Here is a 15,337-nt window from a genome sequence, read left to right on the forward strand (position 1 = left end):
TACACAAAGCAGTCACTGGTCTAGTCTCCAACCTTCTGTGTTAGGAAAGAAGGACACGTGGCATTGAACCCTGGCATCACTTGTCACACTTAACTCAGGCACATGCATTACAGACAGGGGCAGTATTTTCATTCCATTCTATTGTGAAACATTTATCTCACTCCACAAATGTAACAGGATCCTTAGCCGAGATTCCAGTTTCTATTCATCTAAAAGTTGCCCTTTTTGGCTGTACTTTCAGGGAAGGACATTCACAGACTGTGCTCACTAGATAATAAACAAATACTACTATAAACTTTAGTATATTTTCTGTAAGTCCAAGTCCAGCCATATTCCTAACAGTCATTCCTACTAATGATCTATTATTCTCTGTGTCCACTATTACATTACAAAATATATTTTTCTCTTAATGACCTGAGGGCAAAGTTTTATTCAAAACATTGCAATAAAAGAAGAAACAATTTTTAACTTTCCACTAGATGCCAGCCTTTGAAGTTGAACAATGCTTTAATTATTGCAGAAGACAGAATGACAGTATTCTGTAAAAAGTTCAGTCCAGTTCTTTACAGGATGTCCAAGAAACTGTTTAGCAGATGTATTTTGTTTATACAGAACTTCTACAATAAGTGGAGGCAGTTTGTCAAACAATAGATTTGATACAATAGAAATCAGAAGAAAAGCAGTTGCACAGCTTGCCCTAAAGTACATATGACAAGTAAGGAATCCCACCACACATGCTTTGTACTGACAGAACCCTAGTCTGACGTGGGCCTGGGCAGCTTCATAAACACTCCTGTGTTAGGTGATTGGAAGTGTTCATGCCACACAGACCTTGCCCTTGTTCTGTCAGTAATCCATGTCTGTGGAGCACAAGGAAGAAAATACCTGCTTGATTTGTCAGTTTTTGAAATTGTAAGCTCAGCTCTCCTTTAGTGTCACAGCAATACTAGTACTCACCCTTCCTATAGAGTAGTATAGCCTGCAAAATTAAGCTTTTGGGATGACAGAACTATCAGATGATGAGTTCACCTAATAAACCCCCACTAAGTCTTGAGCTGTCAATCCTGTTAACTTTCTCTGACAGATCCACCACAAATTTTTGCTAAAGCAATAATATTTACTGCATATTTACTGCCACAGTTTCCATGTGGTGGTATGGATATTTGACATGCTTAGTGACTATTTTCAGTACTTTTACTTTCTGCATGAAGCCTCAATGTACCACATAATTCTGAGGATTTCAACAGTGACCAAACCCAGCCTCCTTTATGTGGTTTCCTTCCTATCATTAGTTTTCTTTGTATTCTGCTAATGACTTGGTCTTCCTTGATGTCCAGCTCAGTAATTATAGCTCCCAGAGTCTACTCTCAATAAAAAAATCTGAAGAATATATTAATTTACAGTAGGGCAAGTGTTTCTTACAGTAAAAAAGGACAATGTCATATGTGATGTAAGTGACAAAAGAACTAACCTCATTTGTTTTGAGACTTGTAAAATAAAGAAGAAATGCTCTCATAATACAAAAGTATTCAAGATTACATATATATGTTCATTACACATTTTGTTTCAAAAGAATTCTTTGTTACGTTTATATATTTCAGTTAAACAAAATTTCTGTGACTTGAGGCATTTGCCAGAACTGCAAATTTGATTTGTGAGAATGGACATGGACCAGAAGAAATTATCAATCCAGTCTGCAATTTTATTTCGTTATCTCCTGGAGGACCTGTAGTAGGGCAAAATTAACTCCCACAGTTACCAAATACAGTTCTCTGCTTTTCAGGGTGAAAAGTTACCATTTGTGTTCACTCTTTTAGGACAAACACTGTAAGCCCAGTGGGAATTGTGAATTAATAGGGTCATCAAAATTGCTCTTAGAGCTGCACTCTAAACACAAGAGGAAAAACAGGAACCTGTAATACTGACCAAGCAAAAGTTATTTTAAAGAATCATTACATCTGTAGTGTCAAGAAGGATTCACACAGAGTCTGTGGTCACTGTGTAAGGTGCAGTACAGTGTGGGCAATGGACCCTTTGAAGTAGCACTGTGAAAGACAAAGGAATTAAAAGAAAGATCATGAGGAGTTCAGTTCTGTACAACCCCTGAATATGTTTCTAAAAGTGATATATTCCAGATATTAGACCTTCTACAAAAATGTCAAAATGTCATTTACAAATATGGATGCAAAGACCTGCTACATAACTGAGTTAACTATTGGTTCTTTAAAACACTACATCGTATAACCAACTGGCTTCTTGGCGCAGTTGTGCCAAAACCAGGAGATCACTGGCGATGAACAGGTTACAGAGAGTCTAAGTGAGGATAGAGCTACAGCTCTAAGACTACAGCACTTTAATTTCTTCTCCAATCCATCTAATTCCAGAAAGAACTAATTTTACTGTAAGATCTTGCCAGACAACAAATGAAATAGGAAAAATCAAGGATCCACTCAGCATTTTTCTGCAGACAGAAGGATGCAATAGAAATGCAGAAAAGGCAGCCTCTTCTTGAGGACTGCAATCTGTGAGAATCCAAAGCAGCACTGCTGAGACATGGTTCCTTTGCAGACCTATTGCTCTGGCAAGACTAGAGAAAGCTTTGGTCACAGATAAGCCCTGAAACAATTTGCCGGTACAATGGGCCTAACATTTCATGTTCAGCTAACACTGAAGTAAAGGGTTAGTGTATTAAAAATACAAACAAGCAGCCCCATGCCATGTAAAACAGTTTCAGAATAAAGCAGCACTGAAATCAGATGTGGTGCTGAATGTGTTCCTTGATGCTTTTATTAAGGCCTTCAGTTCAGACCCTGAACTCTTTAAGTATCCCAACGTCCTCTACAGAATTTCTGCTTACATCAACTGAAGTTGTGTATGACAGAGATCTAGAAACTGTCTCATCAAAGGTGAATAATTTCTTTACACTGCAGAAAGCTATAACTGAATCATTTGCTCTTGAAGGATCAGATATTTCACATTATCATTTAAGGCCTTTTATTTGTTGCAAGGGAGTTAAATATGTAAACCTCTAAATGAGAATGATACTTAAGTACGTTCCTAACTTTAAATGTGGAAGCTAAGATGAAGAGGGCTATGTAAGTTTCCAGACACAGCCCAGAAGGTTTACTGAGCTTCTGAGTTAAACATTCAAACAGAAGTAAGTCTTCTAAAACAGTTCTTCAAAGGGAGGAAAAGCTAGGGATGACATGTGCAACACACCACCTCACATAAATGGAACACTACTGACATAAAGCTATTCTTGATTTGCCTTGATGCAAACAAGCTCAGTATCAGACCCAATCTTACTTCAGAGAACTAAAAAATAATGTTTAAATAATGCTGTTTAATGAGTTTAAATTATATTGTCTATGTATAGTAAAGACCTTGAGCATGGAACACAGCAAAAAGCAAAATTTACTAAACTAACACTTGAGTCATACTTAAGCAATCAACAAACCAACCGAGCAATCAACAAACCAACCGAGCAACCAACCAACCAACCAGCCAACCACAAACACATTACAACAGTAATTAAAAGATCCGAACTTTTTCCACAAGAACTAGAAGTATCCAGGGGGTATTTACCAGCTAGCTGTTTCCCCACCCTTCTCCAGGTAGGTTTCCAGGTCTGAACTACCAGTTCCATATTTTTCAATTGCATTATTTCCAACAAAAATTTTTAGTGAAAATGCTGAGTCTGAATCTCTCAGTGTGACATATAAACAGCTAAACAGCAGGACATGTTGTAATCCATGCTTGCTTCTTCAATGGAAAAAGAAGGTATCACAGATTCACAGAATATTCTGAGTTGGAAGGGAACCCCAAGGATCATCTAGTGCAACTCTTAAGAAAATGGCCCATAAAGGGATCAAACACACAACCTTGGTATTATTAGCACTGTGCTCTAATCAACTGAGCTGATCTCAGTATCAATAAAAGTTCTTATGCTGAGGCTTTACTCAAAAACTCCCAGGCTTGAGCACTTGGTAACTAGACCAAAAAGGCTTTTACTTTTTATCCAGAGGAGAAGAATGTAATGGCCAGGATAAAAGTCTTCCAGCAGCAACTCTAATTTTTTTCTTTTCTTCAGGTTGTTATTATTAGGGTATGAGACATCCCAAGCACAGGCTATTTTCTTTTATCAAGGTACAGTACAGCGGTAAAGTTTACTAGCAAAGAGTTTAAATCTGCTTTGCATTATGAAAATATCAGGTATTTGTTTAGTCTTCTTTGGCCCTGAAAAAGATACTTTTTTCCCATATACATTGTCCTAAGCAGTGAAATTATGCTTTCTGGCCTCTTAATTTAAAGACAGAATTTACTTCTATTAAGTGCTTTGTTTGTGAGGTACACGTGAGTGTAGCTCTCTGCTCTGATTAAGACTGAACACCTAACTGTGTTCACCAAATAGATGACCGCTTTCCTGCTAACAGTTTAAATAAATGAATATGATTAGTGGTCAGCAGGCTGACAGATGACCTTCCCAATACAGACACGTTGTCATCATTTCATCAAGATGTTTACTTTATCAGGAGTGTTTTCAGCAGCATGCACAGCTGGAAAGCTGTGTGCCACCATGCTTTCCTCAGCACATGGGCTTCTTTCATCTTTTACATTGGTGTTTGCGTCTCCTTGCTTACAGGACCCAAGTGCTTCAGATGCAGTCTGCTAAGGGGATCAGGAAGATAGTGGAGGGCACTAACAATCTTAATAGAGCTGATAGGTGGATTTCACATTTTGAGGGTCTGTCTGTGTTGAATTCATGCAAATGAAAGTAAAAACACAAACCTATTATGAGATTTTTAAAAACAATCCCACAATTTAAACAAATATTGTTGGATTAAATGATCTTAGAGGTCATTTCCAACCTAAATAATTCTATGATTCTATGAAATATGAAAATAGGTAGAATGTCTATCTCTATGTCCATGCGCGAGCTTTTCTTATTAGAAAAACCTGTACTGTGTCTCCTTTGAATGCACATTGCTATCTGTGGTTTACAACTATTTTTGAAGTGTATTTCACTTGAAAAATTAGGTGCAATATCACATATTAGTATACTGGTTATGCCAACTACCTTGAGTTCAATAGAAAATGTAAGGGAGCATCTAAAAGACTCACAATTCACCTGTTAAGAAACTGCAATAGTTTTTGTAGCATCATCTGTGAAATGATTTAAATGATGTATTAAATTTCCTTAGGTCTAGAATCAACCTAACTCCTCCTGCTCCTGATTAGAAAATAGCCAGAGTACAAGCATTTTGAATGTCTTCATGTGGTATGGACTAAATGGTCCTTGGAACATCTGTTCTGGGAGTCCCTCTATGGGAGATTTTTTTAAATGGAAAAGCATTGTGAAAGAGTCTTTAGGATCCAACTACCTGAAGCAAGCTCATCTCAGAAGAAGGTACTTCGGTTTGCTTTGCAAATTGAATGCACACTTCAGTTTTTAATCCAAAGGTTCTTTGTCATCACAAAGAAGGGGTGCTCCAAAAGTAGCTTTTACTCTCACTCCTTCCCATTTGTGTTTCAATTTACAGGTTAGGTTATCATAACACAGGTCATCTCTATCTGTCCTTTTTTTCCTGGGATAGAAGGAAAATCAGAAAGACTCATCTTTCATTTAGTGGCTGTGTTGAACATAAGGGCTTCTCAAGTCTCTTCATAGATAGACGGATAAATACCTGCTCTTCAAAGAGATTCAGATTTAACGGAAATTTAAAGAGGATATGCTAGCCATTGACAGAGAGTTTAAAACATGAATTTTGGTTCAAAGGATTGTGTACAGAAGTACAAGCACAGAACTTAGGATTCATCTAAAAAAGTTTTGTTGTTTTCTTTCCTTTTAAATTGATATTTTGAGATTTACGAGACTGTTAGGATATATCTATGTTCTCCAAGTCCTTTAGTTTACCAGCGACAAGGCTACAAAATGTGATTTTCAAAAAGGCTGTGATGGTTTCAGTGAATGCCCAAGTATTTCCAATAAGAACTGTTTACCTTCATTACCTGTATATTATCTCTATCTTCTGAGAACCTCATCCAAAATTCCCATTCCTTTAAACAAAACAGGAATGGGCAAGGACACACCAGTGACATACTTGAGTTTCCCAGGATTTACCCTTTTCTACTAGAAAACTGAATTTGACCTAAGAAATGGTAAAATACCTCACACCCTCCCACCCTCTCCCTTTCCCCTCTCCCCATTTCTGCCTCTATAGTCCTATCCTATCCTATACTTGCTGATGAAATTCTTCTGTCACCAATACTTACAATTTTAACTGTTTTGTTCACCTAGACTATAGCTACTTCTGGAAATTTTCTGAACTTCCATCATCTACAGCACTAGTGACAGAAACTTATACGAAAACTGTGCAGGCATCCTGGTGACCAGTGGACAATTCTGCATTTTGTTTCTAGGGATAGGAATACTAAGACACATTAAGACTTCCTGCTAAGGTGACTTATAAGATGGTTTGCTACTATATTGTGTTGAGACTTGTAGTGAGCAGCAAGTGACTGATGCTAAATCAACTAAATTCATAGCTGACAGATCTAATTTTCCATATAGTCAATAGATAAAGGCAAGAGTCATATTCAGACCATGTAGTTTAAGGACACCTAATTTTGCACCTTTTTTTCCTGGAAAATCAGCCGTCCAAATTTCACCAATGCAGGTTATGTTACAAGCAAGATAAAGTGAACCATCATTATCCCTATTGGAAACAACAGGAAATAAACTATTTTAAAAAATATGATTTATTGATTAGTTTCTAGACCTCACCAAAACCAAACTATTATCACTCTCTACTCTGGCATAGACATAAGGAACTCCATACTATCTTCCTCACTAATTGCTAGCAACTCTTCCTTGTAAATCATCTCTGCTCCACCTGGGACTGTTGCATACTGATTACTATGTTGACACTCAAAAGGATCATGAAATACTTTTCATATAAAATTCTATTATCACATTTCTGTTTTTATGAGGAATTTTTCTTAATGACTAATCTTTTAGATAGAACATATATTTGTTTATTAATGTACATTTGTTTTGTTACTGGAATAGAATGAGTTCCTAAGAAAAACTTGACCTACATAAATTTTAATTTCAAGTAATATGCAGAGCAGCTAATAGAGGTACCTTTGTAAATTTTTTGCAGTTCTTAACCACAGCCTACTATATATGGAAGGAAAGCAGTCAAAAAACAATGTCAGCCTCTTCACATTGATTAGGACCACTAACTGCATGTGTAACTGTGTTGGAATAAGTAAACCACTGTGTTTCATTATCATAGAAAAATAAACTGAGTATCAAGCCTGCTGGCTTGCCAGAAGCAATTTTCTTGAGCTCTTGAGTTTTGCTTTAGCTTTGTTTTTTTTTTTACTTTTATCATTTTTGATAGTGTAGATTCAAAGTTTTAAATGTCAACTGAAATCACAGCAGTTGCACCATAATCTAAGCACCAACAAACTCAGTCACCACTATTTGTTAAAGAAACTGCTGGACATCCTGCACTTGCTCATCAAGAGAGCAACAGCAGCTGCACATCAGCCTGATCTAACACAGCTTCTCTTCCAGGTTCTGAAACAGCAGAGTTCCCTGCAAAAGGAAATTACTTCCCTGTTGCATCAAACTCATGCAACTTTTAGACTGACCATTTATTCTCTACCAATTTTGTGGCAAATTTAGGCAATTGAGGAAACACTACAGATGCAGTATCTGAGAAAACTCTGATAGCCACCCAGCTGGCCACCATCTCACCCAAATGGAAAGAATACTTCCAAAGTCTTTATTTAAGATTTAAGATCTGACCTTACAGAATGCTGAAACAAAAGTCATACAACTTTCATACCTGGTTCCTAAGAGGAATCCAACTGAGGAGTGCTGAAAGCTTTTCTTATATTTTTATTGGTTAGAAAGGTGAATCTACCCAACCAAAAACGTGTTCCCTGGAAATGGGAACAAAATACTTTTTAGATAGCTCATTAATTTTTGCATGATTCCTTCATTTCACCCCAGAGCATTATGATGTCTGTCATCAGCATATGGAGTAAATGGACAGTGATTACATATTTTGAAAGTATTATATGAAGTCAAATATCCCAAAAAAAGAGAAAGTTGAATAGGCTAATCACATTGCTACTGCATTAATTTGGTTACTATCAGTAACCTGTATGTCTAAACGGCATTTATGCCATGGCATGGTAACAAAAATAGACGCATTTTAGAAAGACGTTATCTATGTAAACCTGTCACTCACTACATTTTAATAGAATCAACTAAAGCACACAGAATTCAAGTCTAAAAGAACCAAAGTGTGTTATAATAGTTAATTCTGAATACTTTCTTGGAGTAGGGAAAAGTATAGGGCAAAATTTTTGAAGGGAAGAGGTATTTTTGCTCACAAAAATTATCTGCAAACTTGTGACAGAATTTATGTGGGCAATTGTTGACATTGTATAAACAGATCTAGCAAATACACGTGCAAATGATCAGTACAGGCACCCAGCTGCAGCTGATGCTTTGCTTCTACCTTTGTGAATATTCTCCTGGTAACTGCATGCATTAATCCACTACTAGGATTACATTTTATGCAAGCATTTTTAGCACAGACACACCTCCACCCTCCTTGTTTGAAATGTGAGTGCTGGTGTATTAAAAAATATTTGGAAGATAGACTTATTAAAATAAATGTTAAGAGAACACAGCGGGGTATATTTTCAGTGTGGAGCACAGAGATTTAACTGCATGACTTCCATTAGTTTTAATGAGAACTGAACAGCTAAATCCTCACACACCACACTGGAAGATTAACCCAGAAAACACACATTGTTTACTTTTTACTAATACTCTGATTATTACCACGTTCTTCCTCCTCCTCCTCTTCTTCCTCCTCTTCTTCTTCCTCCTCCTCTTCATCCTCCACATCTTCACCTTCCTCTTCATCCTCCTCTTCTTCCTCCTCAATCTCCTCTTCTTCTTCTCGATCTATCTCCTCATCATCCTCCTCCTCATCACCTTGCTCCTCATTATCGTCAGAATATTCCTCCTCTTCTTCATCCTCTTCTTCTTCTTCCTCTTCCTTTTCATCCATTTCCTCTGTTCCATCAGTCTCATAGCACTCATCTACTGAAGAGTTGTCTGCTTTAACCACAAAGGGTTTTCTTTTGGGGGCTGGTTCTTGGGGTTGTTTATCTTGTGTTTTTCTTTTTTTTGCCAACGGACAGCCATAAACACTGTTCAAAAATAAAAGATGCAAATTATTACACTATCCTCCAGATTTCATTTAGTCATATATTCTAATTCTACATCATGATCAGCTGCTGTTCTCAAAATGCATGTTTTCAAAGTAAAATGATGTTTAGGCAATGATAACCAAGGGGGAGGACACTTACAAAACCTGTGAAAATGCAAGTGACTATTATTTGCCTGAAAATGTCACACATACATGACAGCGTAACAGTTTCAGAAGTGATACAAATGTGTGTTTTTCCTTCTCATTCTATTTTCTCTTTGGCATGTTACACTCCGTTCTAAAGCAGATGAATATAGTTAAAAAACCAGCAAACTTGTCCTACTTGTAGCTAGCAGTACAACAATCAGGAATAAAGAAATGCTTCATAATTTTGTAGTATTCAGTATTTTGACTGTGTGCAGTTAAGATACGTTTCAATGAAGTTTAAATAATGAAAATATGATCATATTCTGAATGTTGTTGTTTATTATTATTATAAATAGTAACATAATAATAAAAAAATAATGAATCACTCTTAAATTCTCCACTTTTTTTCTCCGTTATATGTTACAAGGCTGGATAAATGGGAAAACAAGCTCCCCAACACAACCAACCCCAATAATTATCATGGCTAGTGTTTCAAGTGTTCTCATATCAAAAAAATCAAACAATAAACAAAATCTGTTGTCAATGAAGAAAGTCAGACTTTTAAAAAATTGAGTACCCCTTCCTTATTGATCATTTTAATGTATTTAAATGCAGTGTAACAGAAATAGTATTTCAGAGTAGTACTCTACCAGAGTAGCCACCTGTTTCTCAAAGGTCACATAATCTGTGTTTGTTGGACCTGATCTCCCTTGTGTAACCCCTGTAACCTTCTGTGCAGAGTGACTGCACACACACATTACTTTTTGTTCAAAGAACCTCATCTTTGAACTTCTTAATTGTGTGACTATAAATATTACTCAAGCTGTATCAGTTTTTAGCCTTCTTTCTGTGATTAACTAGTTTTGGGATATTTACACTGTTCTTTATAACCTTTTCTGCATATCTACTAATGACTTCCCCTTTCACGTTTTAGTCTTTCTCCCTTTATCCCAATACACCGAGGCCCTCTTATTTTCTTCCATTCTTATAATGCTTCATATTCTGTTGACAGACCACTGAAAAACCTGGGGCTTCACCACATTTAGTACTACAGATGTGCCCTGTGTGGCGTCCTCAGAGTCTTGATCTTGGTCTAATTTAATTGCATACCAGCAGCTATGCATCCCAATTACTTAAACTGCTACTTAGGTAAAAACAAATTTATTTAAGCACCCAATTACTTTATTTAAGTGCCTAACTTAGATATTGTCTTACCTAAATTTCAAACCACAGTCTGCCTGGCACACACATATCTAATGAACATACAGAGTCACAAAAGACAGTATTCATGGAAAACCTGCTACAGGAGACCTTCTCCGTGCAACACAGGTGCCTCTCCCTCTGTGGGGACAACAGGTGTCTTTAAAGTCTAATCCAGCATGCCTAAAATAACCTGTCTCCATTAACACTAGAGAGAAATATGGCATAAATTTTAAGTACGTCCGTCTAGCCAGATTCCAAAGCACCTCACTTGGGAGTAGGGTAGTAGTCCTAGTGGGATACGGATTCCAGACACCAGCATCTAAGTTGGGGCCTAGTGATACAAGCTAGAGGGGGAATAGATCGACAACCTCCAGACTCCAGAGCCATGCTCCATCCAGCAGGTCATGTGGCATATTCTGTGGAAGAGCATCCTCTTACAGAAGATGAGCCCTGGTGCACTTGGAAGCAAGAAACTCTGATGCAACAGGTGAGCAAAAGCCCAAATCTTCACTAATTTTAAGAGCCCTAAACCCGAAAAGTAGCAACCCCTAAGCTTCTGGTGTTTTCTGTTTGGACTACATTTGTTTCTATCTAAAGACACTTTGAAGTACAACCTATAAATATAGAAGAAATCCCTGTCCTAGATCACCACTACAGTTCATTGCCAAATGACTGTCCTGCCTCTTGTCCTGTGAAGTCCTCCTCTTGGTCAGGACTCAGCTGCCCAGAATCAAGAGGAAATGTAGGTTTTCCATGGAAAACATCCCACATCATCACAGTCAAGACAGAAACAGGAATTCAATATCCATTGGTCTGGACACTGCACAAAACCAGGGGCGAAAGGGAAGCACTGTTTCTTGTAGTTCTGACTACTCCAGGTTTATTTTGGTGCTTTCCCTGGTGCTATGGTGTTTCAGCAGCTGCCTCTTTAAAATCTCCACATGGAGCTCTGAAAGAAGGCAGAAGAATTTGTCCTCAGAACTGGAATTTCAGAGTGTGTGTCGTGCCAAGGAAAATGGAAGGATAATCAGGGAGGAACCTGCTTCATTTAGGTGTCTAAAAGAGGCTGCATCCTGGAAAACAAAGAGTGGATCACATCCTAGGGCTCAGGCAGCTTTTAGAAACTTGTGTATCAGTTCAGTATGATTTAAGGGAACAGGTTAACATTTACTGAATGGTTGTGTCTTTGCTTTCTTGGTTTCTGTTCCTTCTCTTTTGGAGGCATACTACCCTCACTATAGCTTTTTCCAATGCCATTATTTGTTAAATTGTATTTTCTTAAAATCTTGGTATTTATTTCCAAAGATGTGAGTAGGCTTACCCCCAGAAATCCCCAGGATTTTTTTCTTCCTCTTATTATAACCTTCTTAGAACATTGTAAGAGGTAATGATGACACTTCAGGTAGCTCTGAACTAGAAGGGCACCCACAGATGTGTAACTTTTTTCCCCACTAGCATTCATAAAAACTCGAATTTTTCATAGAATCATGGAATGGCTTGGGTTGGGAGGGACCTTAAAGATTATCTACTTCCAACCCCCCTGCCATGGGCAGAGACACCTTCCACTAGACCAGGTTGCTCAAAGCCCCATCTGACATTGGACATTTTGTCACACTAAAGCCAGAAAATTAACTCCATCCTGGCCCAATCTTTTTTCATTTATGAACAGTAAATACTTTTAACAGCTTTCATCTAGTAATGCCCCACAACAATCTCTTTTGGAATTCACAAAAGTGTAAGAAGTGAAGCAGAGGACAGGGGGATAACAAATACATCTATTTTGGTTTGAACTGTTGTTTAATTTTTGTATTTGACAACTAAGAAGAACTGCATGACTTTTTAGATACAAATTATTGGTCAAAGGCAGAAAGAAATTGTCACTGCCCTTTTTTGTCATCTTCAGTATTTTTTCATATCTTTATGGTCTTCTACACAATATTTTATAAAGTTTGTGAGAATCTAAGGCATTACTTGGGATTCAGGGCCCCCCTGGAAAGTGCATAACTGGCAATGGAAATCAATTCCAGTTAGCTGCCCAATGACTTTGATGCTTTTATAAATCTCATTAAGTAACTATTTGGAACTCAGCTATTCAAGCGAAGTTGTGAACTTTGACTTTAGTTTATAACTTTATGAATCTATTCTCAGTGTCTTTGCTCATACACCTAAAACTGAGGACACATCAGCAGCTACAAGAAACAAGTATTTGTATATTTTAATGGTTGGGTCCAACACTAAGGCTTGGAAATATATAACTTTTCCAAGGGTTATACCAGTTCATAGAATCACGGAATGGTTTGGGTTGGAAGGGAGCTTAAAGATTATCTATTCCAACCCCTCTGCTATGGACAGTGACACCTTCCACTACACTAGATTGCTCTAGGCCTTGTCCAAGCTGGCCTTGAACACTTCCAGGGACGGGGCATCCACAACCTCCCTGGGCAACCTGTTCTAATACCTCACCACTGTCACAGCGAAGAATTTCTTCCTCACATCCAGCCTAAATTCCTCCTCTTCCAACTTCTAACCATTACTCCTTGTCATATCACTAGTAAACTTCAACTCAGCCTTTGTCAACTCTCCTAATTAATTTGTACCAGATATTCCACAACCCTGAACCTGGTTTTGTCTGTACTTGGATTTATACTTGACAAACCATTGCTGATTTTTCATATAAAACCTTTATAAGGCTGGCTTGCACTGGCTTCCTTGTGCCTTTCAGCTGTATACCTCACACAGCTTACATATACCCAATGTGCTGTAGACTTCATAGACTGAAAGAGTTAAAAAAATCTTCACCATGTATTTCAGAAACCTGGGAAACAGGCCATCAGACCTGAAGCCTACTGTCAAGCTGCCCTATTTTCTTCTTTTTCTTTCTTAACCTGCTCCGCTCTCATCCTTTGTTTCATTAATTTTTCAGATTCTGCCTTCAGGACACTTCTCTCTGTTTCTGGCATGTTCCCTGTGGTCTCTCCAGAGAGCACACCAAGGGAAAGGCTGCGCTGGCTTCCCAGCAGCCTCTGCCACTGACTTCCCCACATATGGATATTACAGTCTCTCCCACTGACCTCTTGTTCCTCATATATTTGTGAAAGCTGTTATTGTTTGTCCTTACAGCTTCTGCAATTTTCTCTACATTTTCAATTTTGGGTCCTGTGATCATCCCCTTATTTGGTTATTTTTAGACTTGTTTATCCCTGCTCAGAGCATTGACCGCATTGATTCATGTGTCGTGTCTGCCTTTATCCGTTCTTTCATTGCTCCCTGTATTTCCCTGGTCAGCTGTCTTTGTCTTATTTTCTCCTCACGCTTCAGCTCTCTTGGCTTTCAGCAGGGTATATATTTGGGCTTCCTGAAACACACTTTTGAATATTCTACACTGCTTTGCTGTGTGTCTCAGTCACCTCTGGTTTTGGGAATCTGTCATGAATAATTCTTGTGGAAAGAATGTTGTTGAATTTCATAGTGATAATCTCCAAGAGGACATATAGACATTAATAATCGAAGAAATAGAAGAAATAATATATCATTTTATACTCCTTAGTTAGAAGATGACTTGTGGTATTTTTTTAACTCTCATGCAATTTTTCTCCATTAAAAACTTGATGATACTACTCACTGATATATTTAGTAGGAGCATTGTTCAGGAAATACATATTTCTTGTCTAGAGTTGAACACATTGATTTTTAATATATTTTATTACTAATATAAAATATTTTCCAGTATAATTAGTATGGTTATTATTTCTAATCTAGAACAATTAACATATGTATTTAAATATACATAGCATAGGACCAAGGAAATAGAAGGGATTTTCTAAATCAGATACTGACCAACAGTTTTCCCTCCACGATACGCCAACTCACACACCCAAGTTGGAACATGACACCTTCATCTGGAGGAGGTTTTCCTCTTAGAGGAAAACAAGAAAATGAGAAAGGGAGGTTATATGACTATTAAGACTTTAAATACCTAGTTTGGATAAAGTAATTCTTACGTGCCATGTTTACCAGCATTCTTTTTTCATTTGTATCTCTTTTCTATTAAATCTAGTATTTCAGATGCCTCATGCTATAAGATACAAGTGAAGAAAAATAAGATGATGCCAATGTTATGCTCTAAATCTGAATAATATTTTTCTTGGAGTATTGTTAACTTTTTCTTTCTTAGTAGCACTTTGAAAAATCTTATGAAATAATTTTTAAATTAAAAAGTGTCCTCAGTAACACTGTTCTCATTCTTTTTTTTCATGAGAGAATTTAATTTAACAGAAACCAAAACATTTGGTAGGGAATAGGATCTAAAAATTTGTGACACAAATACCTAAAGAGGTTATCAGAAACACTAAATTAAGTACTTTAGTATCTGAAGTGGCTGTGAGGTGGAACTTTATCATATTGTCATAGGTTAGCAAGCATAGTCCTGGATGTTCTTGCAAAGGGGTGCTTACAGCTTCCTCTATGACCTAACAGAACCTATCAGCTGGCCAGTTTGAATATGGACAATTCTTTAAGCCACTTAAAGTTGTGACCGCCTCTGTGATGCACACTTAAGAATAGTAAACCCTGAGGCAGAGGCTCTGTCTCGTTTCCAGTGCTGGGACAGGTGGCTGCGGGCCCCGTGCGGGGGCCAGCGGGCCCAGCCCAGGCCCTGCTCGGGCCAGGCCACGGCCATCCTGGATCCGATGGAACCATCCTCGGAACCCCCCAGCAGGCCTGTGGGCAGCCGGAGAGGCTCGCGGTGC

General features: G+C 37.8%; 1 protein-coding gene across 17 annotated transcripts in view; it reads right to left on the reverse strand.

Annotated features, from left to right (window-relative positions):
• Positions 1–15,337, reverse strand: part of MYT1L (myelin transcription factor 1 like) — a 320,395-nt gene that overhangs the window by 98,275 nt on the left and 206,783 nt on the right. For 14 of the 17 annotated variants that reach the window (XM_017745019.1, XM_017745023.1, XM_017745032.1 and 11 more), the window contains one exon: positions 8,867–9,240. In XM_017745019.1, coding sequence (XP_017600508.1) covers positions 8,867–9,240 — 374 coding nt within the window. The remainder of the gene's footprint in view (positions 1–8,866; positions 9,241–15,337) is intronic. The other 3 variants (XM_017745030.1, XM_017745028.1, XM_017745020.1) reach the window with 1 other exon arrangement.

Source organism: Corvus brachyrhynchos, unplaced genomic scaffold (genome assembly GCF_000691975.1).
Source record: "Corvus brachyrhynchos isolate BGI_N302 unplaced genomic scaffold, ASM69197v1 scaffold116, whole genome shotgun sequence".
Classification (NCBI taxonomy): Eukaryota; Metazoa; Chordata; class Aves; order Passeriformes; family Corvidae; genus Corvus; species Corvus brachyrhynchos.